This window comes from Puma concolor, chromosome B3 (assembly GCF_028749965.1).
Source record: "Puma concolor isolate L17-30 chromosome B3, mPumCon1.1.hap2, whole genome shotgun sequence".
Classification (NCBI taxonomy): Eukaryota; Metazoa; Chordata; class Mammalia; order Carnivora; family Felidae; genus Puma; species Puma concolor.
In genome coordinates, this window is record NC_141672.1 from 131,017,467 (window position 1) to 131,032,475 (window position 15,009).

At 40.7% G+C, this 15,009-nt stretch overlaps 1 protein-coding gene across 4 annotated transcripts in view; it reads left to right on the top strand.

Annotated features, from left to right (window-relative positions):
- The window catches only part of ADAMTS17 (ADAM metallopeptidase with thrombospondin type 1 motif 17), a 345,249-nt gene that overhangs the window by 244,421 nt on the left and 85,819 nt on the right, over positions 1-15,009 (top strand). For 2 of the 4 annotated variants that reach the window (XM_086711412.1, XM_086711413.1), the window contains exons 16-17: positions 1,325-1,393; positions 14,311-14,391. In XM_086711412.1, the coding sequence (XP_086567538.1) occupies positions 1,325-1,393; positions 14,311-14,391 (150 nt within the window). The remainder of the gene's footprint in view (positions 1-1,324; positions 1,394-14,310; positions 14,392-15,009) is intronic. The other 2 variants (XM_086711414.1, XM_086711416.1) reach the window with 1 other exon arrangement.

Consider the following 15,009-nt stretch of genomic DNA (forward strand, 5'->3'; position numbering starts at 1 on the left):
TGAAGTTTGGACGCTTAGCAGACTGAGCCACCCAGGTGCCCTAGTGCTACTATACTTTGAGCGTGAGTTGTACAGAAATAAAAGCTAGAGGTTCCCCAAGTCAGTCACAGTCGAGGGAGGGAACCCCCAGGCAAGCAGCTTGAGTGTGAGGCCAAAGCATCTCAGTGGGGGGTGCTGCGGGGCCTCAAATTCTCCTGGGCCACCTGGCCCAGGCCTGCTGAAAGATGAGGGTGGTCCCCAAGCCCTAAAAGGCCAGTAGAAATTAACTGACAGTGGGGGGTGGAGGAAGGGCATTTCAGGCTGAAGGAAAAACCCAATTTAGGACTGGTATAAAGCCCCAGGTCATGTAACATCTGGGTGACTCCAAGTGCGGCTGGATGGATTCAGTAATCCTGTCAGTTTAGATAGGAAGGTAACTTTCATCTTAGCCCAGCTCCTAAAGATTGGGAAAAGGAGGAATGTCTTATCACCCTTAAGGGTAAATATCAAAAAGAAATACCATACCAGAAAGATAACAAGTAATCAAGTTCAGGATTTTTGCCCAATTATCTGAAGTCCTGACCCTTGCCTGAACCCTTCTGGGTTTTTTCACCTAAGTGCTTGAGCTGAGAATCCAGAGCAGACCCACACAGGGACTGTGTCCACATCCCCCAGGGTATCCCCCTCTTGGGTCCTTGAGAGGTCAGTGTTGGCTGTTTATTACACCCCCTGGCCTATTGACTCCTGACTTTGAAGCACCGAGGCCCTCAGCAACTCGGCTATAGGAGGGATCTGCTCGAATTGGCTGTCGTATTACTTCCTGGATGGATGGAGGGCTTGCACATTCTCAAGCCTTTGGTTGAGTTCAAACAGTGGAGTTTTTTAATTTAGAAATTTGGAAGTTCTTGGTGTGCTGCCTTCCCCTCCTTCACTAAATTGTCATTGTGACATTTGTATCTTTCTCCTGTGCTCCTCCTCAGTGCTACAAAAATGACTAGTACCCACGGAAGTCCCCACCAAGGACCACTCTATGGGTTCCGAATCGCATTACACTTGCTCTCAAAGAGAACCTCCTTAAACGATGACTTTTTAAAAGAGAAGGTGATGTCATCTATCCCTTTTGAGTGCGGATGGATCCTCAAGTCACATATTTATTTATTCAGTAATTACCTTTAGAACCTCTGTCACGTGCCAAGTCTCTCGGTGTGGGGTATGCAGGTTCTGTGGAGAAATTTACCCTCTATGATAACAAATAATGAGCCTTCTCTCCACCGTGATTAAGAACGCCAGTCTCAGCTCTGGAACTGCGCATGTAAACCAAGTACAATATACTTCTTTTCCTCAGTCAAGAATAATCCTTGTACGAAGGTGTCCACGTGTGTGATGGCAAAGGCTGTTCCCAAGTGTTTCTCATGTAAGATGTTTATATATTATGTGCAGTACCAGTGGTTACATGTGTGGTGTGGGATTCTTTCCTCGCTTACATGCCTGAATATTTTCTGAGCACAGTCGACGGGAATGAGTCATGCATGAAGCCATGGATAAACACAAAGGCCATTAATCACTTACGTATAATCGATGTGTAGGACTGATTGCGAAAAAGAAAAACTGTAGAGTGAAACCAATTTTAAAGCTATAAAAGGTAAAGGGTTATGAGATTGGAGACCAGAAACATGCATTAGTGTGCCATGGATACGTCTTCATTCTCAGCCACACCTGACACTTCGGCAGAAAATGCGAAGACGTGCCAGAGAATTTGCCGAAGGTGGCCCTTTCTTCCATAGCGAAGTCTCCATACCACAGGGTTGGTTTCCCAAAGGGCAGGGGGATAACATCCTCCTGGTCTTCATACTAGAGATAAGGTCATGGCCTTGCTTTGGCCCACCTACACTGACCTCACGTTCTGGGAACTGAACAAGGGTATTAGTCTGGCCCCCCGGGCTTCCCAAACAATGAGGTCTTTCCAATTAGACCCAGAACAGCCCTTAGGGATAAACATAAAGATAGAGGTATTCTCATAAACAACTTTTGTAAAAAGGGAAAACTATAAACTGACACAAAAGCCTAAGTATTTTATAAGAAAACTACAAAAAAAAAATTGAACTTTGGTTTCTTTTACATGTTTGATACAATCTTGTGAAAGAGCTCCAGGCCACATAGCCAGAGTTTTACCTGCATTCCATCATGGTACCTTGCCAGTTCAATGGTTTTCTTTCAAAGACAGTTAATGTTACTAAAAACACAAAAAGTGATCATCTAAAAGCAAGGCTACTTGGGGAATTCAGACAAAAATTATTTTGCAGGGGAACGTGTTCATAGCCTGGTGATATTAACTCCTCAGAAGATTTAAGATCGGTTTCAAGTCAACATCACACTGATGTTCCTTCTAACTACTCGTTCTTACAGCAAAAATTACCTGTCCTCCCAGGAGGATGGCAAAGGCATTGAATTTTATCCACGGCTTCCTCATGAACCCAAATCACATCCCTCTAACTGGATTTCTCCTACTTGATTGCCGAGACTAGAATGAAAAATTATTCCAAAGATAAAGTCCTGCTACGCTACCTCAAATGTGACTTTATCTTGTGAATTCTTAGAGTAAATCACCCCCCCCCTTTAATTATATTTCATGCCTAGTCAACATGTGGTATCTGGCTTCTGCATAGGGGGACATCTGGTTTGAGGGATGACAGCAGGGTGCTCTGGGCCTTGGTGATGGGACTCTTACCATTTCTGGTCACTTTTTACACCAACTTCAGCATGGGCTTTGAGCTGTGAGTCAAAGTAGTGGCCATCAGACAGAGGACAGTGAGGTAGAGGTGGTTTCCTTGGTCTGTGGACAAAACACTTGCCTTCCATTTCAGGGATTGTCTCTTTCATTGGTTCCCTGCATGCCATGAGCAGAGGAGCTCATCTTAGAAAGAAAGGTTAGCAGAACCCATGAATGGCAATGATTCCTCTGCCGTGTTACTCAGGGGTCACCTGAGGATAAGCCTCATCTACCCTGAACTTTTCACTGCTCATCTGCTCTACCCCCCAGGGTTCTTGACAGAAGAGAGAACACGGGTGCCTTTTCGGTATTATTATTTGTGCCAAAGTTAAGTTTCAACACAGGCATGGTGACCAGACATTGGTTGCAAACATACTACCTTGCTGGGGAATGTGGAAAATGAACTAATCTGGATCTTGGTGGATGTATCCATTGCCTCAGATTCTAGCAGCCTAGTAATGTTCACACTAAGGTTTGTTAGTCACAAAATAGAAAGATTCCATTAACAGCAGCTTCTCTCCGAGAATACTTCAGCTCTCCAAGCAGATCCTTATTCCCGGGTCAGTTCTGTGGTTTAAATGGAGATTCCGGGGCGCCTGGGTGGCGCAGTCGGTTAAGCGTCCGACTTCAGCCAGGTCACGATCTCGCGGTCCGTGAGTTCGAGCCCTGCGTCAGGCTCTGGGCTGATGGCTCAGAGCCTGGAGCCTGTTTCCGATTCTGTGTCTCCCTCTCTCTCTGCCCCTCCCCCGTTCATGCTGTCTCTCTCTGTCCCAAAAATAAATAAACGTTAAATGGAGATTCCTCTCCAGAAGGGTTTGAATCACATTGACCCCAAAACAGTTTTTGTCTCTGCTTTTGACGTTTTATTGTCTTGTATCTCTAGAATCCAATAAGTCTTCAAACTCCCCCAGAAGGAATGGATTTCGCTGAGAGAAATCTGTGGCACAAAAGCCAATGTTGTAATCCTAAAAGATGTGTTTTGTTGTTGTTTGGTTTGGTTCTGTGTGTTTTCTTGTGTTTTTGGTGGCCAGACTTTTCAAGTAGAGAAGCATTACTAGAGTAAAAACTGTTTTTAATCAAAAACCCCTGCCTCACGCTGTGAGGACTGGACAGTGCAGGGGCCGCGTGCAGCGGGCCGTTTGGACGAGCCAGCACTGCCCTTCCCCGTGGCTGGGGGAAGTGTCTGGAAGGAATCACGTTGGAGGACCACACCCCAGCTGGTTCCAGTCATCCTGCCTGGGAATCAGGATGGATCAGGGCACTAGAAGTAAGACAACCACTGCCCTCAGGCTGAACTGTGTTTACATCTGGGGAGTCAAGTAGAACATGTATTTCAGAAAGTTCTGGGGCTGGATCTGTAGTAACAATGCCCAGACATTTGCTGTCTGTGTGGCAGACGCTACCAAACTTTCCATCAAAGAAGGCTGGTTGAACAACAAGTACTTCCTGTCTTCCTGAGCTCAACTTAAAACGAATGAAAAGGAGCCTATTAAAAGGTCTGAGGAGAACAAGGACATCTCAGGTGGACATTCATACACATATGAATCTGAATTAATAGATTTGGATTTGTCACAATAAACAAGACTCAATGCGAAAGCCCCCCACATCTCAGTGGCTTAACGCAAAAGTTTATTTCTTGCTCATGTTACATGTCCAGCATGGGGAGGTAGGAGGGTGTGTGTATTTGGGCCACTCATGGACCTGGGCTGACAGATTTTATTGTTCAGATGCCGCCACAGCCACCTTGGAAGGAAAAAGGGAACACAACAAGTCAGGTCCTGATGCTCTTAAAGCTCCTATGTGCACCTCAGTTTTACTCACATTTTTAAGGTCAAAGTATGTCACATGGTCCCACAATTTTAAGAATGTAGGGAGATGCATCCTTAACATTTCTGGAGAGAGACCTGGAAATATTTGGTGACCAGCACCACGGCACACAGCTCCTATAGCTGACGTTCTGCTATTCTGGTTGTCAGCCCTCAACAATGGCTCCCTGCCCCTCAGCTGAAAGCCAGCCCTCGTGGTCACCAAACCCCATCTGTATATACAAAGACAACCCATCTTTGGCCTCCTTCTTGAAGGAGTCTCAACACAAAGGGGAGAGCAAGGTAAGATGAAAACATGGGAAAAGATCACTCAAATAATAGAAATACAAAATCTCTACCAACTGTTCTTAAAAAGATCCAAGATGCGACTGTATTCATAAAACTAGTATGGAATGTTCTAAGAAGAAACCATCAGAAAACAAAAAGATCTCAAAAACATGACTCTCAAAAATATGTGATAAAGAGCTTCATAAAAAAACAACAAATGACAGAAAAAATGTTTACAATAAGTCTAGTAAGTAAAAAGTTTGGGTTCAAAACATTAAATATATATTGATAGGTACTAAGGTATATATATATATATTTTTTTTTTATTTTAGAGAGCTCCCACGAGTGGGGGAGAGGGGCAGAGGGAGAGAGAGAGAGAGAGAGAGAGAGAGAGAGAGAGAGAGAGAGAGAGAATCTTAAGCAGGGTCCATGCTCATTGTGAGGCCCCCAATGGAGGGCTCAATCCCCCAACCCTATGATCATGACCTGAGCTAGAATCAAGAGTTGGACATCAGCCAACTGAGCCATCCAGGTGCCCCTAAGATATACTTTTAAAATTCCTGCTCATCAAAAGAAAAAAAAAAAAAAAACAGCCAGTAGAAAACATGGGCGATGCTTATCAACAAGGCAGTTAACTGAAAAGGATACGCAAATAGCCAACCAATATATAATAAGATGCCAAGCCACATCAATAGTGAGGGAAATGCAAATGAAATCTCCAGCATAATTTTTTTGCACCTATTAGATTAGCAAATATTAAGATTTATGGACTTCAAGCTGTATTACAAAGCTGTAATCATCAAGACAGTATGGTACTGGCATAAAAACAGACACTCAGATCAATGAACAGAATGGAGAACCCAGAAATGGACCCACAAACATATGGCCAACCAATCGTTGACAAAGCAGGAAAGAATATCCAGTGGAATAAAGACTCTTCTGCAGGTGGTGCTGGGAAAACTGGACAGCGACATGCAGAAAAATGAACCTCGACCACTTTCTTACACCATACCCAAAAAATAAACTCAAAATGGATGAAAGACCTAAATGTAAGACAGGAAGCCATCAAAATCCTTGAAGCGATGGGGTACCTGGGTGGCTCAGTCGGTTAAGCGTACGACTTCGGCTCAGGTCATGATCTCTTGGTTCGTGGGTTCGAGCTCCACATTGGTCTCTGTGCTGACAGCTCAGAGCCTGGAGCCTGCTTCAGATTCTGTCTCCCTCACTCTCTGCCCCTCCCCCACTCATGCTCTGTCTGTCTCTCTCTCTCTCTCTCTCTCTCTCTCTCTCTGTCTCTCTGTCTCTCTCAAAAATAGACATTAAAAAAAATTTTTTTTAAATCCTTGAGGAGAAAGCAGGCAAAAAGCTCTTTGACGGCCACAGCAACTTTTTACTTGACATGTCTCTGGAGGCAAGGGAAACAAAAGCAAAAATAAGCTATTGGGACCTCATCAAGATAAAAAGCTTCCGCACAGTGAAGGAAACAATCAGCAAAACCAAAGGCAACCAACAGAATGGGAGAAGATATTTGCAAATGGTGTATCAGATAAAGTGTTAGTATCCAAAATCTATAAAGAACTTATCAAACTCAACACCCAAAAAACAAATAACCCAGTGAAGAAATGGGCAAAAGACATGAATAGACACTTCTCCAAGGAAGACATCCAGATGGCCAACCGACACATGAAAAAATGCTCAACATCACTCATCATCAGGGAAATACAAATCAAAACCACAATGAGATACCACCTCACACCTGTCAGAATGGCTAACAACTCAGGCAACAACAGGTGTTGGCGAGGATGCAGAGAAAGAGGATCTCTTTTGCACTGCTTGTGGGAATGCAAACTAGTGCAGCCATTCTGGAAAACAGTATGGAGGTTCCTCAAAAAATTAAAAATAGAACTACCTTACAACCCAGAAATTGCAATACTAGGTATTTATCCAAGGGATACAGGTATGCTGTTTTGAAGGAACACATGCACCTCAGTGTTTATAGCAGCACTATCAACAACAGCCAAAGTATGAAAAGAGCCCAAATGTCCACTGATGGATGAATGGATAAAGAAGATGTGGTGTATACATATACAATGGAGTATTACTCGGCAATCAAAGAGAATGAAATCTTGCCATTTGCAACTACGTGGATGGAACTAGAGGGTATTATGGTAAGCAAAATTAGCCACAGGAAAACAAACATCATATGACTTCACTCATATGAGGACTTTAAGATATAAAACAGATGAACATAAGGGAAAGGAAGCAAAAATAATATAAAAACAGGGAGGGGAACAAAACATAAGATATTCTTAAATATGGAGAACAAACAGAGGGTTACTGGAGGGGTTGTGGGAGGGGGTATGGGCTAAATGGGTAAGGGGCTTAAGGAATCTACTCCTGAAATCATTGTTGCACTATACGCTAACTAATTTGGATGTAAATTTAAAAAATAAATAATAAAAAAAGAAGATTGATAATTTCAAGTATTTAGAAGTCTATGAATAAACAGAAAACCTCATATAGTGTTGGTTGACTTATCTATTAGTTAAGCTGTTATGGAGGGTAATTTAGCTATACATAAACACATAAATTGATGTTTATTTGACCCAGCAATTCTCACAGCTGACTGGTAGGATGTCATATATATGCACAATAAGACATGTGCAAAGCTGTTCACTGCAGTATTGGGTTTTCTTTGTAAGCATATTTGTTGAAATATCCATACACCATAAAATTCACCCATTTAACATGTGCAATTCAGTGGGTGTTTAATACATGCACAAAGTTGCACAGCCATCACCACAATCATCCTAAAAAGAAGTCCTACACTCATTAGCACTCATTCCCCATCTCCCTCCTACCCCAGCCCTCAGCAACTACTTTCTGTGTATATTTGTCTCTTCTGAACATTTCATATAAATGGCACATACGGTATGTGGGCCTTTGTGACTGGCTTCTTTAACTTAGCATAAGATTTTTAGGGTTCGCCCATATGAACCATCACAGCCATGTATCAGTGGCTTCCATCTTTTTACTGCTGAATAACATTCCATTGTATGGTTATACCACATTTTTTAAATCATTCATCAGTTGATGGGTATTTGAGTTGTTTCTACTTTTTTTTTTAGCTATTATGAATAATACTGATGTGAACATCTGTATTTGCGTGGGCATGTGCTTTCATTTTTCTTGGCTATATACCTAGGAACAAAATTGGTAGGCCATATGGTAATTCTGTTTAATTGTTTTGGAAACTGCCAAACTCTTCTTCAAAGTGTCTACCATTTTACATTCCTGCTGGTAATGAATGAGGCCTCCATTTGCTCCACATTCTCTACAGCTCTTCTTGTCTATTGTTTTGGTTATAGGCATCTTCGTGGGTATGAAGAAGTATCTCACGGTGGTTTTGATTTGCATTTCCCTAATGACTAATGATTTTGAGAATCTTTTCATGTGCCTGGTGGCCATTCATACCATATATCTTCTTTGGAGAAAAATGTCTATTAAAATCCTATGCCTATTTTTAAATTGAATTATTTGTCCCTTTATTATTGAGTTATAAGCTTTCTTTATATATTCTTGGTATAGTTTCTTTATCAAAATGATTTACAAATTGTTTCTTCCAGTGTATGAATTTGCTTTTCACTTTGTTGATGGTGTCTTTGGAAGCACAAAGTTTTAAATTCTGATATAATCTACTTTGGTTTTTTCCTTTAGTTGCTTGTGCATTTGTAGTCATATCTAAGAATACATTGCCTAACCCAAGGTCAAAAAATTGTACTTCTGTGTTTCCTTCTAAGACTTTTATAGTCTTAGCTCTTAGATTTTGGTCTTTGATCCATTTTTTGGTTAGAGTTTTCGGATCCTCTGACATAGCTGCATTCCTTTGTATGTGGATATCCAGTTATCCCAACACTGTTGAAAAGACTATTATTTCCTCATTTAATATTCTTGGCACCTTTGCTTTTAAAAAGTCAATAAAGGATTTATTTCTAGATTCTCAATTATACCCCATTAATAAAAATGTCTGTCTTTATGCCAGTATCACATTATCCTCATTACTGTAACTGGCTAGAAAGCCTTAAAATCAGTTAGTGTCAGTTCTCCAACTTTGCTCTTTTTAGGTATTGATTTCTGTATTCTAGGTCCCTTGTATTTCCATATGAATTTTAGGAGTAGCTTGTCATTCTTGGCAAAAAAGCAAAATCAAAGAGCTGGAATTTTTATACACACTGTTGATCAGTAAATCAATTTGTGAAGTATTCCATTTTAACGTTATTAAGTCTTCTGATCCATGAACATGGAATGTCTTTCCACTTATGTAGGTCTTCTTCAGTATCTTTTCAACAGTGTTTTCTAGTTTTTGGTGTAGAGATCTTGCACATCTTTTGTGAAGTTTATTCCTAAGTATTTTATTTTTTTTTGACACTATTTAATTCAGATTGTTAATTTAATTTTTAACTGTTCAGCCCTAATGCCTGGCAATCCAGTTGATTCTTGAATACTGACCTCATATCTTATAACCTTGCTAAACCTGTTTTAATATGTTTTAGTGTATTCTTTAGGATTTTCCTTATATATAAAATCTTGACATCTGCAAATAGAGATGTTTTTACTTCTTTTCTAATTTGGATGCCTTTTAAAAAGCTTTCTTGCCTAATTGACATGAAGAGAACTTCCTATGCAATGCTACATAGAAGTACCTAGAATGGACATCCTTGTCTCCTTCCTGATTTTAGGGGGAAGGCTTTAAGTATTTCACCATTAAGTCTGATGTTAGCTGTGGGTTTTTCTAAGAGCTGTTTATCAGGTTGAGGAAGTTCCCTTTTATTCCTAGTTTGTTCAGTGCTTTTATCATGAAAGGGTATTAAATTTTGTCAAATGCTTTCTCTGAATCTGTTAAAAGGATCTTGTGGTTTTTTGTGTTTTATATAGATTTCATTGATTCATTTCCATATATTAAACTAACCTTGAATTCCTGGAACAAATTTTATTTGATCATGGTATACAATCCTTTTTATATGTTGCTGGATTAGAATGCTAGTGTTTTGTTAGGGGTTTGTGTGCATATTTTTATATAATATAGCATTGTTTCTAACAATGACGAATTTGAAACAAATGTCCATCATTAAGGGAGTAGTCACATAACTACATAGCAATTTAAATGAAAAATGAAGTATAACTATACATACTCACATGGATCTCCAAGAAATAGCATGTTAAAAAAAGTATAATACAATATTGAGTTATAATGTTACTCCTAACACTTATGTAAAATATAGACAAATATAAATATGAAAATGCCACACAGTATATTTTTAGTTTGCATGAATATATGTATAAATAGTAAAATATCTGAATGAATTTACACCAAACTGATGGTGGCAGTTCCCACAGGAAGGGGAGTGAGATTAAGAAGACTTGAGATTTACTTGTATTATAAAATTCTTATGAGAAAATATACATGTGTATTTGTATAAATTTAAAATATATAAAAAAAATTAACTCACTGATACACATAAACTTACATCCTAGTAATTTTTACTGTAAATCAAGAAAACGTGCTGTTGCCTATGACACTGTCCCATCCTTGCCTACAGTATAAGCCTACCGCAAGCAGCTTATACAATTAGAACTTGTGTCACTTAAAAACTAGTAATCTAGAAGGAGAATCAGAACAGTATCCATAACTGCAATAAGAAAGGAATAAAGGGCAGGAGAACAAATGAATGGTTAAAAAAAAATAACCACCAGCAAAGTGTTACCAAGGAGAAAATGAAAAGTACAACCAAATGTTACTGTTATAAATGCCAAAAACTGATTAAACAATAGCCTCAATAAAATAAGAACTCATGACTAGGACATAAGACCCCAATGAAGATATGGTGAAGTGGCAGAGGGAGACAAAACATGACTTGTCAGAGCTGAGGAAGCATGTCAAGGAAGAAAATGAATCCATCACAAAAACCAAGTCCCTGTGGAAGCAAGGAAATTGATATTGCTGAGAACACAAGAAGAAGCACGGAGGACAAGACTGAGAAAAATGAGCCGAGCAAAATGCAAATGAAAAAAAGCATCAAAAGAGTAAGAGATTAAATGAACACAATGGAAGAAAAAGAAAATCAAGCCTAATTTGGTGTCCCTGAAAAAGAAAACCAAACAAGTATAATAATAGTATACCTTCATGTCCCGGGAAAAAATTATACTAAACGGTGACTAGTCCAGTAGATATCAGATTTTTAATATAAGACTCTAGTAGGCATTCAATCCCAATTTTAGGTAACCTAATGAAAAGAAAATATCAGATTGGCCTTAATCTTCTCCTCATTGACATTCAATGGAACAACGCCTACAGTGAGCTCAGAGAAAGTGTGAGCCAAGAGGGATGCCTGGGTGGCTTAGTCGGTTAGGCGTCCGACTTCGGCTCAGGTCATGATCTCGCGGTCCGTGAGTTCGAGCCCCGCATCGGGCTGTGTGCTGACAGGTCAGAGCCTGGAGCCTGTTTCGGATTCTCTGTCTCCCTCTCTCTCTGACCCTCCCCTGTTCATGTTCTCTCTCTGTCTCAAAAATAAATAAACGTTAAAAAAAATTTTTCTTAAAAGTGTGAGCCAATAATTTTATAGCTATGAAACTGACATTCAAGTATAAAAACAACAAACAATAATTTTTAACTGTATTACATTTCAGAAAATATAATTCTCACAAGCCCATCACAAAGAGTGCAAACATGAGGGACATAAGAATTTGCTGAAGAAATTGTGGCAAAGGGGACACATAATGAACATTAAATTAATTTTTAGGATTAAGACTAAAACAACTGCAGGAATTATCTTAGCAAAAAATAAATGTTATAAATTAATACAGTGTAGGATTCATACAGTAAAAATTGAAAAGATGTAAGAAAGTGGAGCACAGTGTAGCTATGCTGACTTCCTCTTTTTTGAGAGAGAGAGAGAGACAATACATGTATGCACGCAAGCAGGGGAGAGTCAGACAGAGAGCGAGGGGGGGGGAGAGAGAGAATCTCAAGCAGGCTATCTACTGTCAACACAGAGCCCGACACAGGCTCAGTCTCACAGCCATGAGATCATGAGCTGGGCAGAAAATCAAAGCCAGACGCTTAACTGACTGAGCCACCCAGGAGCCCCTCCTCGTCTTTTAATATCCAGGGATTAAAATATTTCACTTACAGCTGACAAATCACATAATAGAAATGTAACTATAACTAAAGATTTACAGAAAAACATCAGAACAGAAATCACAATTAACTAAAATGTGTTGGTGAAGGAAAGACAAAGCTGAGATACTGACCCACATGCCATGTGAGCCGTGACCAGTATGATTACAGTTCAACTGTCCTGAGGTCTTCAGATTGTTTGGGGAAAACAACAATATGATGACCTCAGTACAGGCAAAAAAAGAACTTGATTCACTCCAATACCTCTTTGTGACAAAAGCTTTTAACAAACTAGGACGAAGGGGAACTTCCTTAACCTGATAATTGTTACCTATCACATTATCATGCAGACCTCATTTTCAGTGGGACAACTTTGGAGGCATTCCTGTGAACATCACGAATAAGGCAAGGATGACACAGTCCCATGTTGCATGCAACGTGATTTTGTAAGTTCCAGTCACGGTGGTGAAAGGAGAAGAAATTAAAACCGTAACGATTAGAAAGGAAGAAATAAAACTGCCATATGAGCAGATGTTTCAATTAGCTTTATGGAAACCAAGCCAAAATAGACAAATTATTATAAATAGTAATAATATGTAAATAATGAAATGGTAGCTAAGTGCAGGATATATCTTATTAAAGAAACATACTTTCTACCATATCCTTTTATAGTTTGAATTTTGCACCTTGGACACATATTGCCTAGCAAAACTCTATCTTAAAGTTGTCCTTGACCTTTTAAAACTATGTACAATATCCTATTCGTGTAAAATGATGTATGTGTTTTTATGTGCATTAACAGATGCTGAAAAGGCTAGCCACCAAAATATTACCTTTTTAGGGGTCATTTCTGTAGTGCAATGTGGTACAGGTTGATTTTGGGTTTTTCCCCCCTTTTGTGGTTTAAATTATCATGTACTATTTTTATAACGAAAATGAAGCTAGTTTTGCTGGGAGAAAATGAGGGAGTAAATAGACCCCTCAAAAATAGATATTTCCATAATCTCTACATAGTTGGGCTCAGAAATCTCTCATTTTTAAAGCTCCCTTGCTGATTCTGATGATCACATTTAGGAACCACAGTGGAAGGATTCATAATCTAATTTGGAATGATCACCTAAATTGCTGAAGCAAACACGCATAACCCTTGTCCAAAACCCAAATGAAAATCATAACAAAATGATTACCAGCCTGCATTTCAGAATCTCACCGATAGTGTTGGGTTCCTTTATTGACACAGTTAAACCAGGCATCCGCTGGTTGCTGACCTCCTCCCTGGCAGCCTCAGCCATTTCCTCCCTGAATCATTATTATCCACCCACTGTCTGGGTACAAGTCGGGTCAGAGTATGGGCAGAGGAAGCCCTCTGGCCTCTGAAGGGCTCCCATTATAGCTGGAAATACTCAAGGAAATAGACAAAAGCATGCACTGAGAGAGTTGCAGAAATTCCTGAAGGTCAATGGAAGTAAGAAATGGGGCACAGTGTGGTAAGGAGTGGTTTTGTCACTGAGGGAGTCACTTCCGCTATCAATCCACAGATTCAGGAAAAGCTCAAAGTCCGGCAAAGACCAAAGGAACCTCCAGCAGATGAAGTGACCGGGGGCTCTGTGCGTCCATGCTCCCAGGAGGGGCTCTCTTAGTCTGCTAGGGCTGCTGTAACCAAGTACCACAAACTGAGTGGCATAAATCACAGACCCTCACTGACTGTCTCATGGCTCTAAAAGCTAGAAGTCCAAGATCAAATTGTGGGCAGGGTTGCTTCCTTTGGATTGCTGTAAGGAAGAATCTGCTTCGTGCCTCTCTCCTAGCTTCTGGTGGTTTGCTGGCAATCTGTGGTGTCCCTTGGCTTGTAGATGCATCATTCTGACCTCTGTTTACATGGAGTTCTGTGTGCGTGTCTGCATCCGGGTTTCCCCTTTTTATAAGATTAGGTGCCCACCCTACTCCAGTGCGATCTCATCTTAACGAATTACATCTGCAAGGGCCTAATTTCCAAATTAAGTCACATTCTGAGATAGTGGGGGTTGGGACTTGAACATAAGAATGGGAGCGGGGGAGAGACAGCTCAACTCTTAACACATACAAATGGTGCTGTCTGGAATTTGGGCAGCTGGGCAGTGCTGGCCATCAAAGAACAACTCTTGGTTGGTTGACTTGATTTCTCGGAGCTGGACCATCCCATTCCACAGGCTCTGAAGTTACCATAGGGATGGATCTTTCTGGGGAGTTCTACGTGGACCTCTGATGGAGGGTGGAGGTGTGCTTTACCTGTATCTTGTCTGTCACTACAGGTTATATTGAAGCTGCTGTCATTCCAGCTGGAGCTCGGAGGATCCGCGTGGTGGAGGATAAACCTGCCCACAGTTTTCTGGGTAAAATGAAAATGATCCGATCCGTGGTTCATGTTCTAAGGTTTGAATGATCAGGCTGATTATTTGGTCCAGCATCATTCTCCCAGGCCACGGGTTTTACACCGGTATTTGAGACATAAAGACAGAAGTAATCAGAGCACTCCACACAATGTTGTCGTCTTTGGCTAAAGTGCAGCCACCCCCAAAGTAGATGGGGTGGGGGAGAGCAGGAGGAACCACCAGCTTTGGATATGTCATGGAAGATGACAGAGGAAGGAAGGATGGAATTGGGGTGGCGAAAGCCCCCCAAAGTAACCCCCAGAGAACTCAGAGCAGCCTTAGCCTACACAGCATAGACCCGTTGCCTGGCTTGGAGGGAGCCCCTAGAGGCTGTTGATGGCTCTGGGGATGATTTCTTAGCTGGAAAAAAGAGTAATAGCCCTAAATCCAATGGAAGCACAAAAGAACCCTGGTTTTCACTAAGTGTTGTGTACCCCAAATTCCTAACAGCCACCTCTATTGACTTCAGGCACAAATGCCTGCATCTGTCTGCAGAAGGATTGGCTTCCATTCCAGATTTTTCCTCATTGCCTTCAACAGAACCATACTTAAAGCCTAAGAAGAGGGGCTCCTGGGTGG